This window comes from Dioscorea cayenensis, chromosome 18 (genome assembly GCF_009730915.1).
Source record: "Dioscorea cayenensis subsp. rotundata cultivar TDr96_F1 chromosome 18, TDr96_F1_v2_PseudoChromosome.rev07_lg8_w22 25.fasta, whole genome shotgun sequence".
Classification (NCBI taxonomy): domain Eukaryota; kingdom Viridiplantae; phylum Streptophyta; class Magnoliopsida; order Dioscoreales; family Dioscoreaceae; genus Dioscorea; species Dioscorea cayenensis.
Window position 1 is genome coordinate 17433085 of NC_052488.1, and position 26658 is coordinate 17459742.

General features: G+C 33.8%; 1 protein-coding gene across 1 annotated transcript; it reads left to right on the forward strand.

Moving 5' to 3' along the window:
- Nucleotides 1-18770: 18770 nt before the first annotated feature.
- Nucleotides 18771-20714, forward strand: LOC120281937 (pectinesterase-like). Its single transcript, XM_039288629.1, has 2 exons — nt 18771-19643; nt 19845-20714. Exons 1-2 carry the CDS (start codon nt 18788-18790, stop codon nt 20534-20536), a joined length of 1548 nt encoding a protein of 515 aa, XP_039144563.1. The 5' UTR covers nt 18771-18787; the 3' UTR covers nt 20537-20714.
- Nucleotides 20715-26658: the final 5944 nt, after the last annotated feature.

Below are 26658 nucleotides of genomic sequence, written 5' to 3' on the forward strand. Positions count from 1 at the left end.
AGGGCCAACAAGAGTCTCCACTGAGACAATTGTTGTTTTGTAAGTCTTGTCAGCACTCGAAGGTATTTCTCTAGTCTCCCCAGCTTCTAAAGGGAAGACCGTAGCATTCAGTTTTGTAGCTCGGCGTGCATACATGCCGAGAACCTTGTGGTTATACTTGGAATGTTGTTTTTCATTTCTCAAAGATAAACTGGGCAGGGATGTCGGCACCTTGTTTCGAAAGCTCAGATTACTGATTATCTGCATAACAAGAATATGAATGAGCTACAACTGCATTAATAATCTTGCCTTCCGAGTTCATTATACACATACACTGATACACACGCAGAAAAAGTTACAACAAAATATAAGAAACAGACAAAATTTTTTTATATAAGGGCTTAATCAAGGTGTTCACCAGTGAGGCAGAGTGATTAAACCCTAAACTCTTCCCAGGGAGCATCTGCGCATGCATGACACTGCAAAGATTAGCCCTGCAATCCATTAACACAATCAAAACTTTAGCTTGACACGCATAAATATATATATATATATAATTATAACCAACCACACATGTATATGAATAATATATAGAAAGGATCTTAATGAAAATAGATATTTGAGAGCCATTTTGGAGTTTCAACAACACAAAGTGAAAACCTCAGACAACAGTATGAAGAGTGAAGAAGAATGACTCCAAACCCTAAATATATATAGAAGAGAAATGAGGGGAACTCGGTCATAAAGGTCTTCAATTATATATGTGGTGCAAAATGCTCATGTGCCCCACCACACTTCTTATTGATGTGAATGCCTAGAACTTTCGAGTGTTAATCAATGCAACTGCAAAATGCTTACCCAGTTAGCTGCCTTGTGCTTCTTTAACATCAATGACGCATAAAACAGTCACATATGACACGTATCTTATGTGAACATATAAAACTTTAGGCGGGTTTTTTTAAAAAAAATAAAATAAAATGAATTAACCAGCCACCCAAAAGCCAAGAGGTAAATCGTTTAGCTCGCATGTGGGAGATTGAGACTTTGAGTCTCTCTCAAAGCATGGTTGAGTCTAGAGTGTATGCGTATGTGGTAGTTTGTCCACTTTGTTAATAATAAGTATAATAAATAACCCGATAAAATATATCAATACAAAAAATACAAAAGAAATACTTTTTCTGGTCTTTTATATTCGTTCATTTTAACTAAATAATATGAATTAAGAAAGTTAAAATTAATTAGCTATTTAAAATTTATTAAAATTATATTAACTTTAAGAATATTTTTATTTAAAACATATTTAAAAAAATGTGCAGTTGAATATAATTTATTAAAAATTTGTAAAAGTATAATATTTAATATACTTTATAAATTTTTTAAATAAATAAGTATAAAAAATTAAAAAATATCTTGCAGCATGGATAAATAAAAAAAATGGGGAAATGAGTCTTAAAATAAAGACAAAGACTTGATTGATGAGTACTATACTGGTCGCATGGGAATTTCTGCAGCTTATGCGGGCGCATGAAATCTCACACGGTTACTTGGAGGCATGTGACAAACGGGGTTTAGGCTTATAAATAGCCCCTTTTGCCCTATTCTTGGTGGACTTTTTGCGAGCGTTTGAAGGCTGAATCGGCTAGGGTTTCAAGAGGAGCTCTTTGGTAAATTTGGGGGATGTTCTTCACCAACTTTGATAGATCTTTTCTCCGTCATAAAATCGAGGAAGCCTTCGGCAACCTAGTTTTTGAGAGAAATCCTTCAAGACGTTAAGCGACCCATCAAGGCCATCATCACGAATTCAAGGGGATTTTATTCCATAATTTTCATTGATTTTCATTGCATTATTCTTTGCTTTGTAATTTGCCTCATGGAGGGCTAAACCCTAGTAGGTATTTGGGCATATGAACCCTATGATCATATCTTTTGTATTGATTTACTTTATGTTTTCTATTAAATCCTAGTTTATTTGAGTTTTAATCTTGTTTTCTCATTGCTTGCATGTCATATTGATCCTTGTGATTGATTGGTATTGCATGATTTGTTGCATTGGTGAGAGAGAGGTCTCCATTAGGGTTAGGACTCCAAGATTAAAGAGGGTTAAGAAGGGGAGTCATGAGATAGTGGAGTGTCCCTTTTCCCTTCCGATGAGTGCTTCCAATCTCCATATTCCCTAGACTTTATGCAACCATATTTAGTGTGAGGCATAAGATTGAGAGATTTCTTCGCCCAGACCTTGTAAGGGGTTAGGGATATTTTGTCTAGAAGTAGGGTTAGATCCATCTTTAGGAATTGGTTGCACTCCTAGGTATCCCTAGAGTTTATTGTGGTCATATGTGGTGTAAGGTGTTGAGATTAAGCGATTTCTCCACCGAGACCTGATAAGGGACTAGTATCGGTGGCCTGGAGGCTGGGACTAATTATTCTTGGATTACTTCAACTCATCTAAATCGGTTTAGAAACATTTAGTAAGTCTTGCGCTTCATGTTAGATCCTAGGGTTAAACATTGCCCGAGTACCTCATCTTTATTGATTGAGATCTCCTTTGTTTTCTACTTTTCCTTTGCTTGCTTATTAGCATTCTTGCAATTAAAATCATTTCATCACAATCTTGATTCCAACTAGATAACTGAGAAGTGGTTACTACTAATACTTCTGTTCCCTGTGAATTCAACTACCCATCTCACCGGGTATTTTATTACTTCGACACCCGTGCACTTGCAGTACACGCACGCAAATCGGATGTGTCAATAACAAACTACACTAAAGACTAAAACTCAAATAAAATATGAGAAATCTTCCTTAGGTTGCTTCCCAAGAAGTGCTTGTTTAACGTCACGAGCTTAACGTACCTGAAACACACAAGTCATAGAGGTTCAAAGTAAAAACACTCCTCAAGCCCCCAATCAACATCTCCGCAATAATGCCCAAGTATAAGATCAAAGAAAATAGGGAACTTACCAATGTAGTGGACTGACTCGGGGGTTACCTTCTTGGGCAAAGGTTTTCTCTTGCCTTTCTTGGGGAAATGACCTCGCGCCATTGCTTCTTTCGCGTGCTCTCCTCAATAAAGGTAGGTGTAAGCAACGAGGTGGTCTCTTCAATGTGAAGGCAATTCAATAACTCCTCAAAGGCTCTTTAAGCAACGTCTCCTGCACACATTCATCCATAAGCAAGTCAGTTCCATTAACGTAATAGCATATATCATCAAAAGTAGAGGGAAGTTTCATTGCATCAGATAAAGCAAAAATCACTTCCTCATTCCCAACCCTAAGTGTCATTTTGTCGTTGCTAACATCAATGAGGGCTTGGGAGGTGGCTAGGAATGGCCTACCAAGTATGATAAGCACTTCAACATCCTCGTCTACATCTAGAATTACAAAATCTACCGGGAAAATGAACTTGTCAACCTTAACCAAAACTCTTCTATGATTCTCCTAGGATGTTGCAATGTCATCCTAGTCTGTTTAAGGTCAAATAGTCCCAATTTCCCAAACATGGTGTATGGTATTACATTAATACTAGCACCTAGATCCGCTATGGCGTTTGCATCAACCAAATCACCAATATTGCAAGGAATAGTAAAACTCCCTATGTCTTTTTGCTTCCTCGATAGCCGATTTTGAAGCAACGCCGAACTTCCTTCACTCAATGTCACTATCGATACCTCCTTAGGTTTCTACTTGTTTGTTAATAAATCCTTGAGAAACTCAGCGTACTTTGGCATTTTTGACAAGGCTTCCACAAACGGTACATTGATGTGCAATTGCTTCAACAAGTCCAAAATCTCTTGAATTGTTCGTCTGTATGACCATTCCTCATCTTTGACGGATAGGGGAGGCGGGGAACGTACTCTTTCACTGGTGGTGGAATTCTCTTCTCACCACTTGAAGTAGGTACACTTTCTCTTGTCCGACTCTCAACGAACTCAATTTCTGGCTCCTTTTTTTTCCATCACTTTCTCACTACCCATGCCCAACTCTTTACCACTCAGAAAAGTGATTGCCTTGAGATGCTCATGGGGATTGGCTTCGGTGTTACTCGGTAGACTTCCTTAAGGTCGCTTAGACAACAATTTGACAATCTGTCCTACTTGGTTCTCCAAGTTCTGAAGAGAAGCCTATTGGTTTCTCAATGATGCATCTATGCCCTGGAACCTATTGTCTGACTGTTGGAACTTGATGTCTGTACTCTGAATAAACCAAGCACTTCCTCCAATGTGGATCTCTTGTTGTTTTGTTGGTGAGGAGGAAACCCTGGCGGAGGTTTCTACTGTTGTCCTTGACCTCCCCATGAGAAATTGGGGTGATTCCACCATCTAGGGTTATACGTTCCATTGTAGGAAATCCCTTGCTGTATTTGGGCACTACCGACAAAATCCATTTGTTCGACGGGTTTATGCACCTCCCTTACAATGGAATAGTCTAAGGGAGCATGTCCTTTCCCACAAGTTTCACAAACCAGGACCATAGCCGATTTTTGAGTAAACAAACTATCAATCTTCCTACTCAATGCCTCCACTTCGGCTGCTAATGATGCAATCTCACTGACTTCAATCATCTCAGCTGGCTTGGGAACTGATTTACCTCTTGAATTAAACTGATAATTGTTCATGGCTATTTCTTCAATTAACTGTTTGGCCGCCTCCGGGGTCTTACTGCCAAGCAATCCTCCTGTTGCAGAATCAATGAGCTGTCAGGTACTCTGATTGATACCCTGATGGAAAATCTGAACTTCCATCAATTAGGGGAGGTTATGATACGTACATTTTCTCAACAAATCTTTAAACCTCTCCCACTCCTCAAATAATGATTCAGTGTCCAACTGTGCATATGTTATAGTCTCTTGACATAACTTGGTCGTTCTTCCTATAGGGAAATAACAGGACAAGAATACTCTAACAAGCTATTCCTATGTCATTATAGATGCTCAAGGAAGAGTCTGAAGCCATTGTTTAACTCTTCCTTTTAGTGAAAATGGGAATAAGTGGAGTCTGATGGCATCTTTGGAAATATTGCTGATATTAAGCATGTCACACACTTTAACGAATCCACCAATATGATTGTTGGGATCCTCATCCGATAATATATAGAACTGTGCTGCACTTTGTACCATATGAAGAAATGTGGGTTTAAGCTCAAAAATGTTTACTACAACTGGGAACCATCAAGAGTAGGGTAAGCATAGTCTGAAAGGGTCATGTGTCGATTCCCTTGGTCTGTTATAGTGCTCAACTGATCTTCCTCAACACTCACTGTCAAAGATCCTTTCTCGTTCAGTAGAGCTGTTCTCAATCTGGTTCTAATTACTCTTTCTGCACTACTCTTGTCTTCTGCCAGTCTTAGAGCTTTACCCTTTGGTGGCATACACTAAAATCAAACAAAAGAATAAGAAAATAATTGAAAAAGAAAGAGAATATAAACAAGTAAGAAAAAGAAAAGAAATGGCTAGAATGATGGAAAATAAAGTGTTCCTAATATTACTAATCCTTCCACGATAATGATGCCAAAAACTTGATAGAGGCGTACGCAAGTGAACGTGCCGATCGCGTAATAAAGTGTGCTTGAAGTGTAGAGTGTCGGTCCACAGTGAAGGAGGTAAATACTAGTAGTAACTCTAAATCCAAAATTAGCCTAATAAAGTATGTGAAGTATGTGAAAAAAACAAAAAAATCTAGAAAATACGAGAAAATCACAGGAGAGAATTCAAGGAAGAGAATGATGTATGGGCATAGCATCCCTCAAGGATTATGAAGTATAGAACAATGGTTGTCTAAGCATGCAATCCTATTTAAACTAAAAGGTTTCCAGAATTATACAAAACCCCGATTTCTCAAGCGAAGTATAACTGAATAGGTGTAGAGCTGATACAGACATCCACACAATCACATTAACACTCTATGAAACCTTATTGTGGGCTAATAACAATCTCTTAAGTAAATAATCTCCCCCTCCCCCAAGAGAAAGATTATCCCGAATCCGAATACAGAGCAGAAATGCGATTTCTCCTAAAATCCACTCACATGATTGCAAAGAGCACGGAGATTATCACTAACCCACTCGGAAGGATTAAGGGAGAAAAAATCTCCTAAATGCCCTAACTAGAGGGCACCCACTATCCTCTCAAAATTCTTGTAACCCTATGTTAGGTGGGAATTTTTTCTCGTCACTTAGTAATACAAGATATGAAACCTAGGGCTTTCACCTCGTTACGCATCAAGCATCCATTCACTCAATTAGACTCAAATAGATATGATTGCAAGTAATAAATCAATTAAAGAAAAAAAGATCCAACAACCAAAGTCAAAAAATATCAACCCTAGAGTTTAACTATGCCCAAACATCTACAAGTTAGCCCTCCATTAATAGGGGGCAAGCATTCAAGATACATGGGATAAAAGTAACCATAGGATCCATGAAAACCCTCTTGTCAATCCCTAGGATGAAGAGTCACCGAGGTAGATTCCACGTACGCTGCCAAGGTGAGCTTGACTGCTACGATCTCCAATCCCCTCAAATGTCGGGCCAAATCCCTCTCTAAATCTTACCTAAGGTGATGGAGATTCGGCTCTTTTCTTCCTCAATCTTGCCTTCAAGGATCGCTCCCAAAGAATAGAGAGATAGAATAGATTATACCCTTAAAATCCTCTTAAGTTATATTTATTCCCAATTGCTTACGGGCTGCTTACGGGTGTAAGGGAATTGGGGAAGATAGTCGCGAGCCTTTGATGAGTGCTTCTGTGTTAAGAATACTAAGTGTTCGTTCCTTACAATGAGCATTACTTTTATCAGGTTTAAGCACTAATACATGTGTATTTGTATCCTTTTGCGCATGCAGGGTTGTGAAGCTAAGTAATAAGAAAAAAAGCCAAAAGTATATCGTGAACGAACTATTTGGTGGAATCTTGGAAGGAACAAACGCGAAGACACAAGTGGGGCTCTAAGATACGGGAATGTGTACCAACCTCCATGTATTCAAGCCATTATAATGAGTTGGAGGGGCATGAAGGTAGTCACATTTGCATATCCTGACTTATGAATTGATAGCAAGATCTTCACCAACAAGGTTTTTGATTGAAGAAGAGTTGCGATCTACGGCATAAACGTGTGCCCATTTATGTTGCCTTGATGAAAAGTGTGGAATTGGGAGTGTTTCGGTGGAGTACTGTAGCAGGTTATTGTAGCAAATCGCTGTAGCAAGACACTGTAGTAGTTAATGTTCACAGCGGGCCAAAAATCAGATTTCCAGATAATCCACACGGGCGTGTGGAAATTATCCACGCCCATGTGGAAATTCCACAGGGGCGTGTGGAAAATCCATAGGGGCATGTGGATGCCCGATTCTAGCCCTATTTAAGTCGCGATTCAGCCCGATTTTGCAGATCTTCTTTCACCTTCTCTCCAACTTTTCTCCATCTTTTGAGAGGTCGTCAGCTAGGGTTTTGAGAGGTTTTTAACACGTCTTTGGAGTGGTTCTCCGGATTCGACACCGCGCTTTGCTTGAAAGAAGGTTATTGGGGAGCTTTCGTCGGCACCGATCTGGTGAGGTATACTCTAGGCCGGACAAAGTGACCTTTGGAGAAGACGAGGCTAGTCCACAAGATCATCGACACAAATACCGAGGGGGTTTTCCTATGGATTGCTTATCTCTTTACTTTCGATTTCATTGTTGATTGTATTGTGCTCCATGGAGAGCTAAATCCCCTAATGGGTACTTGGATTTTGTAAATCCTAGGATGTTATTTTTTCATTGACTTTCCATTATACATTCTTTAATTGATGCTTTTATTTGAGTTCCAATCTTGAATTCCTGTTGAATGATTTCTCCCTTAGAGTGACACTAGGGTTGAGAGTCAATATTCATAATCTTTGTGGATGGGTGACACGCCATGAGGGTTAGACAAAGTTAGATTGGAGAGGGTTGAGAGAGTGAGTCGAGAGGTAGCGGAGTGTCCCCTTTCCCCTCCGGTGTGATTTATCCTACCTCTATTTCCTAGAGTTCTTTGCGATTACAATAGAGTGAAGTGCTAAGAGATGAACTCCGCTGGGGCTTAGTTGCGCGAGCAACAGAGTGAAGCATTGAAGTGACCTTAGTATCTGGGGCTTAATTGTAATTAGGGATCTTTCGCCTAGAGCAAAGGGTAATTAGATCACATAGGAATAGGGTTTATCACTTGGAATCCCTAGAACTCCATGCAACTGCAGTATGAGGTGTTGAGACTGAGCGATTTCTCCACCGGGACACAGTGTAGGGTTAGTCACGGTTGACCTTAGGTTTGGGACCATGTACTTTAGGATTTCCACGACTCATTGAGCATTAATTAGGAAGTATAATGGTAGGTCTTGCACTTGACGCATAAGTCTTAGGGGAAGCATTGTCCGAGTACCCCATTTCTATCGATTGCCTTACTTCTCACTTACTTGTGCCTCTCATTCTTGTTCCTTTTTATTTCTGTTTACCTCACATCTTATCAACACAATCATTATTCATTTTCACTTGGTTAAGTAGCAATTTAGGTATTTTTATTCTCTACTCTCTGTGGATACGATACTCCACTCACTTGGGATTTATTACTTTGACAAACTCGTGCACTTGCAGTCACACGCAAGGGGCGTTGTCAGCCTTACGAGAACGCTTATGGCCGTAAGCCTCATATGTAGGATCTTCTAAATATGTTATAATCTAGCTTACGGCTGTAAGCGCTGGATTGCAAGCTTCTCTATTTGCTTCTTGCGACTACCCTGACAGGCATGCACTGTGGTCATAAGCCCCTCTGGATGGTCTTTACGGGCATCCTTACAGGAATAACCTTGCCCATAAGGTTCTCTGACTTGACTTTGAATCCTCCTTACAGGTATAAGCATGCCTATAAGGTCTTCTAGACTATACTTACGGCCATAAGGCGAACAGTAAGCTGCCTGTAAGCCACCTAGTTTGCCTTGTCCTTGTTCAAATGATGCCAAGAAAGCTCCAACATCATCGTTTTCGGTCTAAATTGATTTTTTTAGATCTCCCTCTTCTTTAAGCACTACCCTAAGCTTGTTAATGCAAAACACACGATATTTAGCATCGAATTCTACATTATGGTTCTAATGTATGTCAAATGAGTTTACAAATAGATATAAAATACGTGAACAATGTACACTTATCATATATCTATATATGTGTGTGTGTGTGATTTTATATTTTTATAGAGGTATATATATACTCTATTATATTCTCAAATGAACTTAGCACATTGAAAAATGGGGAAAAAATATAATAAAAATGAGGGGATAAAAAGGAATAAGAAGCCATGATATATATATATATGTATATATATATGTATATATGTATATATGTATATATGTATAGTTTATATATATTAATATACGTGAATTTACACTTATAAATATTTACAAAAAATTTTTACTTATAAGAATGTCTAACTATATACAGTTAGACTTGAGTTTCTAGGCTAGGAGCTTAATTTTGGGTTCATTTCATTCATGGCCACAAATGTCTGCACATTATAACGCTATGGCCATAAAACTTTTTTTTTATAACACAAAAGCCATTTAACTTTTCTTCGGTTGCACCTATGCCCATAATGGCATGTTTTAAGGTTGTTTCCGGCGAGTTTGCAAGTGTGCCCACGTGGCACTGACATAGCACTGATGTGGTGCCGGAAATAGCCTTAAAACAAGCCATTAAGCTCTGATTGGGGAACAGCGCAACACCCATGAAGCTCCGGCGGAATGGGAATGCCTGCCAGGTGCAACCGGAGAAAAGTTAAGTGGCTTTTGTGTTATAAAAAGAGTTTTGTGGGCACGGCGTTATAAAGTGCAAACATTTGTAGCAATGATTAAAATGAACCCGTTTAATTTTAGAAGCAAAAGAACACTGTTAAAATATTTCTTTTACTTGGGAACTCAATGATGAAGATGGTATTCTATAGTTATAGGTTTTTAATGAATATTACTTTATTTACAAACCTACATCTATATATAATACAAGCCAATGGCCCCTTAGCCTATTAGCATCTATCTTTTACAATAGAAAAGACCAAATGTCAAATCTCTATCTAGGGGTGAGCAAAAGCGGGTACCCGATCTGTTTTTTAAAACCGGATTGAATACCTTGTTTTTCAGATCGACAAAAACTCAACATGTATTCCACCCGGTTTAAACCGGTTACCAAAAATAGGGTATCCGGTTTAAACTGGATCGGATATCGGATATCCGGATCCAAATTTAAGTTTTATCTACTCCATGGATTTGTTTTATATAACAACATTTCATAAAAACAAATATGAAAAATTTACAATTTAGCATTAAACTCTTAAATTATTCTCCACACAACAAAAGTCATAACAAAAGTAATAAAGAATTTTATCAAAGATTAAGCGTTACAAAAAGGTCAAATAACTTCTGAACCATCAAGCGTCTCATCGATAATGATCATTAGTTGCTAGAGAGAAGAGATTTGAATGGAGGCTAGAGAGAAAGAGGAGGAGTAATGGCTATTGGTAGGGGTGTAATCAATCGAGTTCGAGCCGAGTAATAGCGAGCTCGAGCTCGAGCTCGACTGAAAATTCGATACTCGATACTCGGCTCGAACTCGACCGAGTATACATAACCAAGCTCGAGCTCGGCTCGATACACTATTCGAGCTACTCGAGCTCGATCGATTAAGCTCGGAAATGTTGAAAATGATCATAAACAATTATACTCGAGCTCGAGCTCGAAAATTTTTTCCATTGATTTTCATAAAAAAAAAATTTCATCCATTCTAAAATGACTACATTCAAAAAAATTTTAAAGGCAACAAACACAATTCAAACTTAACCAAATACAAGAACTAGAATAATAACATTCTATAATTTTTTTCAAAAGATAAACAAATACATTCATATTTGATGAAATGCAACATCAACTAAAAACAACAACATTCCAAAAATATTGTGAAAAACAAATAGAACTCATACTTAAACAAAAATACAACAAATAGTCCAAATAAGTCCATAATTATAAAAACAAGTAAGTCCATAGTTAATAAATCCAAGTAAAAACAAATAGAAAAATAAACAAGTGCTAATACAATTCATTGACAACAAACAAATAAGTTCATAGATAATAAGAAAACAATCAATCCACCATCAACATCCATTATCTCAAAAATATATGTTCTTGAAAGTAAGGGTTTGGCCCAATGTTTCCATCAAACCTATACAAAATTACAAATGAGAAATTAGAAAACAAATCATTTCAATCATTGATGGTAAGGATGAATAAACTTAAATGTTACTTACATGCATACATAATTCTTCATACCATTTTAAACTTGAGCTTCAAGGTATGTCAAGTGAAATCTCAATTGGTTTCTTCTCCTTCTAATATATACAAAGTGAACAAAGAATAGTCAAAAAAATTACATTAAAACAAGAAAAAAACCATGAAAAAAATAAAAAAATTATATTAAAAGCAAGAACAACTATAAACTCACTTTGTTGTTCTTCTTCTTCATTTCATGAAGATTTCGACACCAATCCCCTCCACAAAGCAATGATTGCACTTGTCTCGGAGCCAATGAAGAGCGATAAGTATCAATCACTCTACCACCTGCATCTGAAAGTAGCCTCCGAAGCCACTGTAGTAATAGGAATAGCAAGTATGTCACGAGCCATTCTAGACAAGATGCGATATTTTAAAGTACTTCCTTTCCACCATTCTAAGGCATTAAATTGATCGAGATTTCCTTCAAAAAAATGAAACAACCTTCAGCTAAGTATGCATCCAAATCATTTGTTGTGGAGAGGCTTTTTCAATAGATTTCACATAACTTGAAAATTCGGACCAACCTGACGAGCCTTTGCCACTAGTACCAACATCATCATTATTATGCATTGGAGTTTCACCACTATGCTCATTGCCATGTTGATATTCACGAACATATTCTTCATAAATCTCATGTAGAGCTTCTCGAACTTTAGCAATATTTTCTCTTGCTTCTCTATCGGAATACATCCTTGCAAAAGTGAAATCAACAACCCTCATTTTGCATCTTGGATCCAAGACGGCGGCCACGAACATGAGCAAATTGCATTCCCCCCAATATTTATCAAATTTAGCCTTCATTTTGCCAATCATTGCTCGAATAAAGTCATTTTGATCATTCGCCCTTTTGTCTAGCAACATTTTCACCCGATAGACTTCATTGAGAAACAAATTAGAAGTTGGATAATCACTACCGAAAATAATTTTTGTGATGGCATTGAACACTTCTAAAATCTCACATATTTTCTCCACCTTTTCCCAATCTTCGGGGCATGGGCAACAATGATAAAGGATTTCCCGATCTTTGAACATTGGGAAAACATCTTTAAATTTCATTGCAACTGATAACATTTCAAATGTTGAATTCCAACGTGTCTTGCAATCAAGAATAAGTTTTCTCTCTGGCAATTGTAGTTGTTGCACAATATCAGAAAATGACTTCAATCTTGCTTCACTTTGATTAATAAACTTCACACTTTCATGAATATCTTCAATTATTTCTTCAATTTCAGAAATACCATCTTGCACCATGAGATTAAGAATGTGTGCACAACAACGAACATGAAATAACTTTCCTCCACAAAGCAACCTTTTAGTTCTTAAAAATGTGTCTTTAAGAATCCTGATTGCCACATCATTGCTTGAAGCATTATCAACAGAGATAGTAAAAACCTTGTTCTCAATTCCCCACTCCTTCAAACACTTAAAGATGCCATCAGCAATCTCAACACCACGGCGAGGAGGTGGAAGACGAACAAAATTAATAACACGCTTTTGCAATCTCCAATTATGATCAATAAAATGAGCTGTTAAGACCATATACTCGATCTTTTGATTGCTAGAGTTCCATAAATCCGTTGTCAAGCTTATCTTGCTAATATTCTTGAGCAATGTTTTTAATTTTTTTTTTCGGCTTCATAAACTTGCATACAATCTTTCTTGATAGTAACCCGCGACACTTTTTCCCATTTAGGCATTCCACATCTTTGCATCATATTAAAACCTTCCTCTTCCATTACTGAAAAAGGATGCTCATGCATCAATATCCAATGTGCAGCTGCTTCTCTCATTTTTGCCATGTCAAACTTGCCATTTGTGAGAGCCGGTTGCATTTCAACATCCCCATTACCTCCTTGTATAGGTTGGAAAGAAATTTTTTGTTGTTGATTTTGATAAATTTTTCTCTTCATGCAAGTTGACAAGTGCCTTTTAAATTGAGTTGTACTCTTGCTAGCATTTATAGCCAACTTCCTCTTGCAATGAATACATTCTCCTTTTTTAGAACCATCAGGAAGATCAATTTCTTTAAACTCCAACCATACACTTGAAGTCTTGGCCCTTTTTTTCTCATTACCTTCCTCTTCTTCCCCCTCACCGAGGTCAACAACATCACAACTCTTTTCAATTGGATCATTACTTTTATTTGCATTCCCATCATCACCATCAAAACTTTTGCTCATTGAAAAATCACCTTCCAACACGGCCCGACTAGTTGATGAATTCGTTCCGGGATGAAATGGTGTAGATGAGAAATTTGGTGTGCTTGATGACATATTGCCTATCACAATAAACAACCAAATAAATAAATAAATCAACCTTTTTGTATTAGACATGTACTACTAAAAATAAATCAACCTTTTTGATGACATATTGCCCTATCACAATAAACAACCAAATAATAGCATGGTTAAGATGTACGACCTTTTTGTGCAAATCTCCTATTGTATTAGGCAAGCTCAACACCTTTTTTTGCAAATCTCCACTTGTTTGTGCACATGAAAGCACCACCACAAAGGATGAAAGCACTACCTTAAATTTTTTTAAAAAACAAGCAAATGGTTTGAATCAAATAAATGCAAAATAAACAATGAACTAGTGATGACATAAAACCAAAAAAATACCTTGTTAATTTGTAGCCACTACCTTTATTTAAAAACAAGCAAATGGTTGAATCAAATAAATGCAAAATAAATAAATAAATCATGATTAGGATGACATAAAACAAATAAATGCAAAATAAATCAATAAATAAAAATAATAATCAACAAATTATTAATATATATATAACATAACAATTATTTTAATAAATTTCTATTCTAATACGGTAAGACACTGATAAGTTATCACTGGTAAGACACTGATAAGTTATTAATATATATATTAATTATTTTAACAAATTATTAATATATATATATAACATAACAATTATTTTAACAATTATTTTAATTATTTTAATACACACACAATGAAGTATTGCCAGTCTCCAATCTTGTTCCTTTGTGTACCAAATACCAATAAGTTATCACTGGTAAGACACTGATAAGTTATTAATATATATATATATATATTAATTATTTTAACAAATTATTAATATATATATAACATAACAATTATTTTAACAATTATTTTAATTATTTTAATACACACACAATGAAGTATTGCCAGTCTCCAATCTTGTTCCTTTGTGTACCAAATAGCAATAAGTTATCACATGAGAAAACAAATTTTAATGATCGAGTTATGGTAAAGCAAATGGCAACATTATGTTTGATACAGGGCTTAAATGATCGCATTTACTTTGCATGATTAACAGAAATTAAAATAATATCGATATGTCAAAGGCATCCCATATATCTTCCTCTCCATCCCATCATATACTCTCAACATAATAGGACACTCACTTCTCAAGAGTCCAGTTTGTGATTCCTCTTTTTCAGACTGCTTTAGGAATATCAAGATACTCACAAACAAATACTCCTCCAGCAGCAACACACACATGACCACTCAATAAAAACAAATACTGTCACATTGCAATGTCTGTTCCACTAAGGTTTCACACATAGAATAAAATTTCATCAAGATAGCCACAATTCACAATCCAAATTTACTTTTCAGTTTCTCCAAATGGATACACACAACACAAAACTACAATCACAATAAGAAGATGATCTTTCTCAACATGGCACCTCATCAAAAGCTTTCATCAGTTGACAATTCAAGTAACAAACAATAAAAATCAACATCAAAACACATTAATGGATTATAATGTTCAATTTTCAGTGCTTTATGATACCATAACTTGTCATTCAGCAAAATCACTAGTAGTTTATCACACCCAATTACTAAAACATATATCAAATTCCAATTTTAAGCTCCCAAAAAACAAACTAGCAATATCAATCCTTTATAGCAAAATCTAAATCAAACATTAGGTATATCAGATTCAACCTAAAAGTTCAGAAGCCGCAGAGGCAAAACACAAACAATAAAAACTCCGACTTTTCTCACCCGAATCCATCAGAGGTTCTCAATCTCCATGACGCTCTTGATTTTAGGGGCGTAGAGAGAATAAACCACGGCTTGCCTCTTGGCGATCTCGAGCTGGGACTTCCCCTCCGCGAAGGCCGATGAGATCGATGAAGCATCCGCCAGGGCACGAGTCCTGAAGAGGATCACCAGAGACGGCATTGATGGAGATCAAGGGTTTCAAATTTCATCGGAGATGCGAAATGGAGACGAAGAACGAGAAAGAGGAACAGAGTAATGGCGCTGGGAATTTGCAAGCTCACTACTTGGTTTGGCACCTCACCGCCGGTGACGGGCTGACGGCGTTTAGGGTTGAAGGATGGGATGAATCAGGCTAGGATGGGGATGATGGGGCGGCTGAGTCACGGGCTCAATTCTCTTTCTCATTAGTGAGAATGAGAGAAAATTTTGTTTTGTTAAAAAATATTAATATTTTAACTTTAAAAATATATAATGGTAATTATATAATAAATATTATATATATATATATATGTCACTACTCGATTAGGCTCGCGAGCACTCGAGCCAAGTATCTAACTACTCGAACTCGGCTCGCTCGACTACTCGAGCTACTCGAACTCGAGCTCGGCTCGACCATGACCGAGTCGAGTTCGAGTTTTCACCAAGTCGAGCCCGAGTAGCTTGCGAGTAGAGGTGTATCATTTACACCCCTAGCTATTGGTGAATGGGAGGTAGGGATTTGAAATTTTTTCTTTTTACTTTTAATCCCTTGTAGAATATATATATATATATATGTATAACTATATGAGTATATAACTTTAAGTTATTTGATTAGGCATTTAAATATTTTTTTATTTTTAGTTTTTGTAAAATTTAAATTTATTAATGTATTATATATATATATATAGGGTTGAGACGAGGGATTTTGATTTTTTTTCATTTTTATTTTTTAGACTATATAAAATTTAAAATTATATATATAATAAAATTAAAAACTAAATCAAATTTGGATACCTGATTTTTAATTTCTTCAGACCCGGATCCGACTCGGTTTGCATCTAAAAAATTCGAATCGGGTACCCGACCCTTTTTTACTGATCGGGTACCCAAAAAATTAGGGTTAAAAGATCAGATATCGGATCAGATCATCGGATTCGAATTTTTTTGCTTACCCCTATCTCTATCTCTATCTCATGACACATGATAATACTTAGAAAATTCACACAAGCCGGCAACACATGGCTGGTCAGTTGTCACAATATATATATATATATATAGTCTATGATGTGCGCCTTCATAGAAAGACTACCATGAGAGGTTTGCCCTTTTATTTACTTATTTATTTATTTTTGTAGATATAGAATAGAAGAAGGGTAGTCAAAGGGGGTTTGGAGGACGAGTAGGCGTTTCAAGATTCATAATACCTATTTTGAGGATAAGGGGCATTTAATCCAAGGTATTTCATAAATAAAAAAAAAAGAAAAAAAATTTATAATTATAAGAAACACCCGAAGTTACCAATATTTCCTCTTGGGTTGTTTGCGAAATAAATAAAAAAATAAAACACAAATTTAAAAAAAAAAAAACCAAAAAAAAAAGGAAAGAAAACCCCTGACCGGTGATTATATATGTATAAACATAAAAATCATGCAAATAATTTTATTTATTATTTTTTTTACCTGAGATGTATGCATACAATTTCATGTTTTTAAAGCTATGCAAAGTTTTTTTAATAGTGTATAAGTCCATAATTACTAAAATACTTCAATTTAGAAAATTACTAAAATTAAATGTATAAAGGTTGATATATAACCCAGATTTTTTTGTCTTTTGTACGTTATATATATATCACTGTAAATTTATTAATATATACTTTTAAAATGCTAATATATATTTTTGACTTTTTTTATCCGTAATCTTAGACCTTTGGCCTTGTTTATGACTATAACCAATAAAACACTAGGTTGATGGCACATAGTAAAAGAAATTATTTGAGTGTTTATAAGAAAAAAATAGCTTTGGGGTGGGTATACTGGTGAATAGCAATTTTTTAAAAATATGTGACATCAATTTTCAATTTTTTTTTAATTGTAAAGTTTGGAAAAACATTCATGTTGTCAACTTGATGATTTAGGAGATGCTCATATGTCAAACAAACAATATTTAAGTCTCGCACAACTATCTTTGCCCCTTATTTTAATTTTTAAAAAAAACATTAAGAAAATGAGGAATTATTATTCCATCTATTCAATATATTAAGAAAAATTTAAAGGAAATTAAACATAGAGTTTTGTTTTAAATAAATCAACCATATATTCAATGGTTTGCTTTAACTAATTTAGTTAAACAAGACAAGAAGTCTTATTAGGTTTATAATGACAACATGGTTCCTTGTTTGTCAACTTGTCCTTGATATGTACATACTTTATTTGATTATTGGCGTGGTTTGAAAGTTATATTTTCCTTGTTATTTAATTTATTTTTAATCAAAATATCCTCAATCTATTTATAACAATGTTTGTGGTAAGAATTATTCAACACATGTCACAATCAGTAACAAAAAATTTTCAAAGTTGGAATAAAAAGAATGATTAATAAGTAAAAAAATAGTTGATACTATTACCGGCATAGAAATTGCATCACCAAGGTGTTTCTTCAGCTAGCCCACCAAATTTTAGTATTTTATTTATTTTTACCTATTATCTATTATCCATATTTTTATGTGAATTTCAAATGGTTAGTAAAATTCTTGTATTTATAGTTTAAGGTTACTCAACCTTGTTTTACCTAATTTACTTATATTTTAAAAATATATTATCAAATAATTTAAAATATTATTATTGATATTTTTAAACAAAACTATTCCTAATTAGAAAGTAAATTTTAATTTTGAAATATCTATTTTAAGTACTCATAATTAAGTTAATTTTTTGTTAATTAATATATATAAGTTTTTTTTTTAAAAAAAAAAAGAGATTTTAAACTTGTAATTAATTTTAAATCGACTCCATTCCTCTCCATGATCCACCAACCAAAAATATATTGATATATATATATATGCCATAATTATTATATACTTAACATTTCTCGATTGAAATTTAATATAAGTTAATTGTAAGGTTTTTTTTTTCGGCTCAAGTTAATTATAAGTTTCTCCAAAGAATATCTATTTCATTTATGAAAGTATATGTACGAAGCAAAACTGATTTTGTCCACTTAACATCATCTTAATTTCTAATTTTCTTGTTTTTGACCTTCTAGTATTAAAGCCTAAAATTCAAAAACATAATGCAATGTCCACAAAACTTTCAGATAACCTTTCCAAGCGTTCTAAATCCACATGTTTTGGCTACATAAACCCTTGAAATTCAAATAAAAAAGAGTTGTTTCTTTTTACGCAAGCCATGCAATGCATGACCAAATAAACCTTCATGCCCTATAAATACCAACCCGAACCTCGCCAACTTAGTTACCAAATTAAAACTTCATTCATCAATATTGTTAGCATGGCTAAGTTCATGGCTCATTTGTTAGCTTTCTCTCTTTTCATGGCCTTTAGGGTTTGCACTAGTGACCCAATCCTCTCATGCACTCAAACACCCTACCCTTATGTTTGCACTAGTTCCATATCCAACACCATTAAGGACTCATTAGGGTTCCTCAACTCTGCCTTGCAAGCAACCCTAGACCATGCAGTGCAGACACATAAGCTTGCATCATCAATAGACGTTAGCTTGTTTGATGAGAGAGCCAAGGCTGCATGGAATGACTGCCTTGAGCTATGTGAGGATACCATTAGTCACCTAAACAAGTGCATGTCTCCAAATTCTGTCTCATTTGATGACTCTCAAACATGGTTAAGTGCGGCCATAGCCAACCAACAAACATGCATGAATGGCTTCAAGGAACTGAATGTTAACCTTTCTCACTTACCATCCTTTCCTTTCACATCCAACAACATATCTAAATTCATTAGCAACTCTTTAGCCATAAACAAAGCATTTTCTCCGGTTAAATCAGGCGGTAATCGTCGTTTACTTTCCGATAACTTCCCGAACTGGCTCTCCATCTCGGACAGAAAACTCCTTCAATCATCAACTGTAAAGGCTGATCTCACCGTAGCTCAAGATGGTTCCGGTGATTATAAGACAATATCAGAGGCCGTTTCGGCTTCTTCAAAGATAAGGAGTGGGAGTTCTAGGGTTGTGATCTCAGTGAAGGCTGGTGTTTATAATGAGAATGTTCAGATTGGTAATTCAATGAAGAATATTATGATGGTTGGAGATGGCATTGATCAAACTATTGTCACAGGGAGTAAGAATGTTCAAGATGGTTCAACCACCTTCCAGTCAGCAACATTTGGTGAGTTCTAAAATTAACTTTTGTTGCCATGCATCATGATCATGCATGTATATATCAATAAACAATTTCATTTTCGTTATCTTCTAGACAACCTTTTTGATAAGATATTTGTCATAAACATCCATCTCTAAATTAGACTTTTTTTGAAGCATAATTGTTGAAAATTTTCCAACATGTCAATCTCAAAATAATTTTTAACAGCGGTCACCGGAAGCGGATTTATTGCGAAAGGCATGACGTTCGAGAACACCGCCGGACCACAAAAGCATCAAGCAGTGGCTCTCCGATCCGGGGCCGACCTCTCGGTGTTCTACCAATGTAGTTTCAAGGGTTACCAAGACACACTCTACGTCTACTCCCAACGCCAATTCTACCGAAACTGTGACATCTATGGCACCGTAGACTTCATCTTCGGAGACGCTGCTGCTGTCTTCCAAAACTGTAATATGTACGTAAGAAAACCAATGAGCCAGCAGCAGAACACAGTCACAGCACAAGGCAGGACAGACCCAAATGAAAACACCGGCATAATTGTACATAACTCGGTGGTGTCGGCGACGTCAGAGTTACAATCAGTGCAGGGTTCCATCAAGACGTATCTTGGCCGGCCATGGCAGAAGTACTCAAGGACTGTGTTCATGAAGACATCACTTGGTAGTTTGATTGATCCGGCAGGGTGGTTGGCATGGGATGGAGACTTTGCTCTGAGTACTTTGTATTATGGTGAGTACATGAACACTGGAAGTGGGGCTTCAACTTCCGGTAGAGTTAAATGGGCAGGGTATCATGTTATAACTAGTGCTTCTGAGGCCGGAAAGTTCACCGTTGGGAACTTCTTGGCCGGAAATTCTTGGATTCCGGCCACCGGAGTTCCTTTCACTTCAGGGCTTTGAAGTTAGCTTGAAAGGATATAGATAGGAAGATTATGTATAGAAGGAGAAATACTTGTCATTTTTTTGGGTGTATTAATTATTTCATTTGTAGTTGGTTCTTGATATGAAGTTGTTGCTGTTGTCATTGAAGTTAATTAATTAGTCAATGATGTTACAATAAAACATGAAATTAAGTTTTCTGGAATGATAATTTTATTTTGTGTAATTTTGGTTTTAATATTTTTTATTTTTATTTTAAATAAGGTTTGAGTGAGCCAAACATAACGACTTTTTAGTAGTTTACTTTTAGATAATGAAATGCAGTTAGGTTTATATATAGATTAACGATGAAAGATGCTAATATACCATTAAATCAATATTATAAATTATGTACTTTTAGGGCTTGCTCTGGTGAAGAGTTGGGAGGGGTTTTGGAGGTAAGGGTTCCCGTAACTTTATAATTGCTTAATGACAACCTAAAACTACGTTTCCTCTCTTTGCAATTACTAAGATCTATTGAATATTGTTGGATTTGATAAAATTAATTAAAAAATATGTCTCTTTTATTTTAGATAGGATAAAGTTATATTTATATTTAGTTTTAATTTTAATTTTTATCTCTTAATTTTAAATTATGACATACTACATAATTTTAATATATCAAACATAATTAAAATATATATATATATATTTAATTTTCATTATATAACATTGACTCAAGGGATATTTTAGTGATATTAGTATTTACTCTTACTTTTCTCTCCCTTACATTACTCTCAAAACCAAACATAAAAGATATGATAACTTACCTTTATTTTATTTTTGTCCCAAACAAAATATGTATTCAACCCTCCATTTCCCTTCCATTCCCTTCTTTTATTTTATTCTGAGCCCCTACTACACCCCATCTAAGCAAGCACTTAGGAACATGGACAAGCCATTGATAGGAGTTAAATCCTCAGTATAGAATTATTTATTTACCGCATAGATTATTATGATATTTAATCTTACTTCCTTCCCATGTCTTCACACCCCCGTGTAAGTTGGGACTTAGATAACTATCTTTACTTCTGATTAGGAGAAGAATAAAATACTACTGCTCTACCAGAGTAGTACTATAAATATGGATTATGACTAATATTTGTAATTTTCAAAAATTATACCTATTATTTTTAGGTCATTCATTTGACTAATTGCATGAAATAACGAGAATTAATAGCCACAACTTCATCTTTCTCAAGATTAGTTTCTAGAGAGAGTTGTATGTGTTTTTCTAGTCAATCTGTAGACTTGTACTTTGCGTCTCTTGCTTTGCATTTCTTGTTGGCACCCTGAAAGCAGTGGCTAATATTGATCATAATCCTTAAAGGTTTTGGTTAGTCCCAGTCAACTTCTTCATATATATATATATATATAATATTCTTTCATTGGTTGTTAAATTTTAACAAATACAAAATTTATTTGATTCAAACACTTAAACCTAATATTTATTATTGGCTTGTTTTAATTATTATTTTGAAAGCATATAAAACATAATATTATTGTGAAATTGTTTGAGTTTAAAATTTTTTATTTGAACCAAAGAGTTACTAAAACAAAGGTGATAGTTATTTGAGAGTTATTCGCCTCTAGTTATATGCAAATGATTTCTATCTTGAGGTTTATTATAAACAACGAAATCTTGTGAAATTTTGTTTATTCAATGTCATAATTATGACAATGAAATCTTGTTAGTGATTAATATGGTATATGATTGACTTATCTACGTAGGCTATCAAATTTAATAATTTTCGTTTATTCTAAATGATTAGGAGAATGAGTTCCTACACCAACCACAAAAATGCATTCCTTATCCATAAGAGAATAGGAAATAAATAAAACAATCAAAATACCAATATTTTGATTTATAGAAATAAATTGGACTTTTGACTTGTCACATTAACCCTTAACTAGTCCTTTTCATATCATAGGTTGGATTGAAGCACAGCAATATATCATGTTTAACTGGATTAAAAATAACAATGGTTTAAACCCAAATTAAAAATTGAAGTAAACAAAATGTAGACATAAATCCACAATTTAGCATAATGGTCCATATACCATGGTTTTAAATGGGCCAGGCCCAACTAATTTGGGCTTGGCATAGGTTCATTTTATTATATATATTTTATAAATATATTTTATTATGCTCAAGATTCATAGATTGTCTTTTCATATGATTTATAATTTTTAAAATAAAAAAATAAAGATGAGAACAATATTTAACAATTTAAATAAACAAAATAGGGCCCTAATTCATAGTTAAATTTAATGTACAAAATGGGCTCGGCTCTAAATGGGCCTGGCCCTCTTATTTGGTTTTTCACTAGTTTCGTAGTAGCCACAGTCTTAATCTAGTCTAGGGAAAGAACTAGGAACCCTATATCTCTTTATAGATTTTAAGTGATTCAAATCTCTACCATTCGGGCAAAACGCTATTGGTAAAAATCTCTTTTTAGTAATAATATTGTTAATAAATAATTTTTATATTTTATACTCCATCAATGTGACCAAAGATAATATATTTGCACATTATTAAAGACATGATTAATATTAAATATGATTAAAATCCTCTCCCCTCTTTTATATAATATGATCTACGAAATATATTGTTAATATAATTTAAAATTAATTTTACATAAATTAAGTGGGATTACTTATGAGTATGCCTCCAATCATACGCATTATTTTATTTCTACATTATTATTACATTAAAAACTTTCTACATTATTACTCTCAAAACAGGTCATCAGGTTTGATCTGTCACATAATGGAAGGCACACAAATAGTTAGATGTATTGGCCCTAGAATGTCCTATGAAGTACCATTTTTATTTCTAAGCCTTATTATTGCCACTGACTACATTATCAATGTTTTAAAAAGATAATAATAAAAGTACAAGATTTTTAATTGCAACACTTGGTTTGTCAATATTGAACATTGGAGTGTCTATTAAAACTAAATAAATAAATCACAACTTACTTGAATAAAGAGAAATAATTTTAATTATAAAAAGAAATATAAATTAACAAACAAATGTATGATACAACAATATCAAACAAAACAACAAATAAACTATCAATATAGAAAAAACCTTGGATTCACCAATGATGAATGCAAGTGTTACAATTGTAAAAAAATGAATAGATAGTAGTAGTGTCATCCAAGAGATAATCATCGTGGCAAAATCATCCATCTTAAAAGATATATTGCCAAGTAATATGTTAACCGTCTTATTTGAGGTATATATGTATATAGTTATTTGCTCAAAACCTTGGCTATGAAATTTGATAAAAAAAAAAAATAATATAATAGTTATGGATGACTACATTTTGAAAATGTAAATTGATTATTATGAATGATTGAAACTTATAAGATATATATACAAAGACACAACACTCTAACATAATTATAGCATGATAGGTGCAAGTGCATGGACAAGGATTAATTGAGATCATGTGAATAAGCAATCCAACAAATGCAAGCATATCATTGTTTCCTCAATCCTCACGTTTTTTGGTGTGTTGAGTGTTAAGTTGTTAATTCCTTTTGCAGAGGAAGGACCCAAACTTTTATATTTATCTTTTTGTTCGTTAAAACTTACCTACTAGTCATTCTATCAGTATTAAAGTACATGTAATTATTTGTTTAGGCTCCTAAATTATTTATTTTTTATAAAAAAATAACCAATGAAAATAGAGTAAAAAGCACACTTAAATTAATATAACACATTATATATATGCGTGATCTCTTTATAGATGTGACCTAGAGAATGTGATTTCTTGGAGACATCACTTCCACCATCCAATAATATACTCTAACCAAGAAAACAAGCTAAGTTTTTCTAGCTAATTAATTTATTTATTTATAAATTTTCTATACAAATAATTGAATGTGGGTTTCATTTTTAAGAATTCATAGCAATTTCTTGCACTAGAGGCTATTAGAAAGTTGCTTTTAAAGTAAGGGAGGGAGTTAAGTGAGTCATATGATTTTGGATTCATTTGCAAAATAAAATGGTAGTTAGAGTAAGTTTGGAAGGGGACATAGCTCCTAAATTTCCACAAAGATTCACTTCCATTGTCACTTGCTTTTTAGAATGAGATATTTGGTTGAGTTGTCATCCTTTTTATTCTATGATGACAGAAATTCCTTCAATCTCTTCTTAGGTTTGCAAGGAAAGCAATAACTATAATTTTTTAAATGAGAGCATTTAAATATTATAGTTTCATTTTAAAAAAGATAATTATGTAAATAGTGATTTGATAACTTTTTTTATTAGTAAAATTATTTCAGAGGATAAAAGTCTAAATATATCATGGATAAATAGGTTGACCTTTTATCGCATGAATATATATGTAACATGCAAGTATATACACAATTATGTTATGTCTTTTATACAAAATGTACGCTATTAGAAAATTTAATAGAGTACAACATTTACTTAGACAATTTTTATTACATAAACAATATATGATAGTAAGGATATATGTCTCCAATAATGGCAATTTGAATTAGTAGAATGTTAGATTTTTAATTTCACCTTTGAAGACTATAACTGACCAATATTTATAATCTATGTTGTTCTTTTTTCGATAAGTACGGTAATCACATAATAGATTGCCGTTCGGAGACATTCACATTGATTATGATAAAATTATGGACCATAATAATTGATTTAAATCTAAATCTATGTTAAGTTTATGCTGAAATTAATAAATTACAATTTAAAGTAACCCATGCATAACATTGGTTTTGGTACATATCTCCTTGAAATCTTTTTTCTCAAGTAACTTGCTAATTCTTTCATAATTATATAACTCTTTAACCAACTTTATTACAAAAATATTTGTAACATTAATTATTCCAAATTCATGAAGATAATTTGAAAAAACAATAATTAAATCAACGGTGGTTACATGGAGCAAAGATTTTATAGAATTATCTATAATTATGAAAAATTCAGAGAAATATTTTAAAAAATAAAAAATAAAGACAAATATGTAGATATGTAGATGAGTGGTAACGTAAACAATCAAAAGAATGATCTAGAAAGACATATTTGCAACTCATATATCAACACTAAACTAATAAAATATTTCAAGAAATCTCACTTTCTTGAAAAACGAAAAAAGAATATATATATATATATATATATATGAAAAAACTTTGGATTTGGAACATGGTAGCATTGCCTTAAAATAAGGCCCATTGGCAGAGAATCATGTGATGCCTCTCACTAATAAGATGAACAGCATCTCTAAACCACATCGCTTTTCCTTAACTTTGTTATTTTCCTTCTTTTTGCTTTTTTTCAGATAACTTTTCATACTTTCTCTTTCTTTTCTCCAAAAGGAAAAGGTCTAGTTTGCCAAGCTTCCTTCCACTTCCTAATCTTGTTAACTTTATTAGAGAGGTTGATCATAAGCCAATTCACTCTTTCTTTGCTTTTAAGTTTTAAACCACACTCACTCACTCACTCACTCACTCAATGAAGCTCAAATAAGTTTATATATATACATATGAATGGTTGTTTTGCTTGGAGTTCTTATTAAGTTATTGAACTTATTGATAAAGGTATTAATTTGCACGCCTTCTCTTTTTTCTGTTTGAGTGTTAGATTGGGATGTGATGTTCATTAATTCTTCTTTTTTTTTTTTAACTTAATTCAAAGGTGACGTGATTGATTGATAATAATTCCAAAGATTTATCATATTTTTTCCATTAATATTAGTGCCATGATTAATATTCTTTATTGGTTTTCAAATTTAGATATGTTTGTTATTTTAAGTGGTGTTTTACCATACTTGATAATAAAAGTATTGCAAGTACACTTCAATTTGATATAATTTTAAGTGGTGTTTCACATAATTGTGCTGTTTTCTTTTAACATAATTAAACTTAATTAAAAGTTATAATAAAATATAATATTTGTGTTTAAATCTTATCATTAGTGTGATATAATTTGAAATGAAATCATTAATCAAATGGTACTTGCAAAGATTAACTGTTTGCATGCGAGTGCCAAATCACAACCTTTATAAACATCAAATTTACTAAAATTTCCTTATAAACATTTTTATTTATTTACATATCCTAGGGTT

What these genes read in the sequence shown, in the direction of transcription:
- LOC120281937 (XM_039288629.1), top strand. Translation starts at nt 18,788, where the DNA reads ATGGCTAAGTTCATGGCTCATTTGTTAGCTTTCTCTCTTTTCATGGCC. An exon ending in CTTCCAGTCAGCAACATTTG is followed by an intron (nt 19,644 to 19,844) that starts GTGAGTTCTAAA and finishes AATTTTTAACAG; the next exon opens with CGGTCACCGGAAGCGGATTT.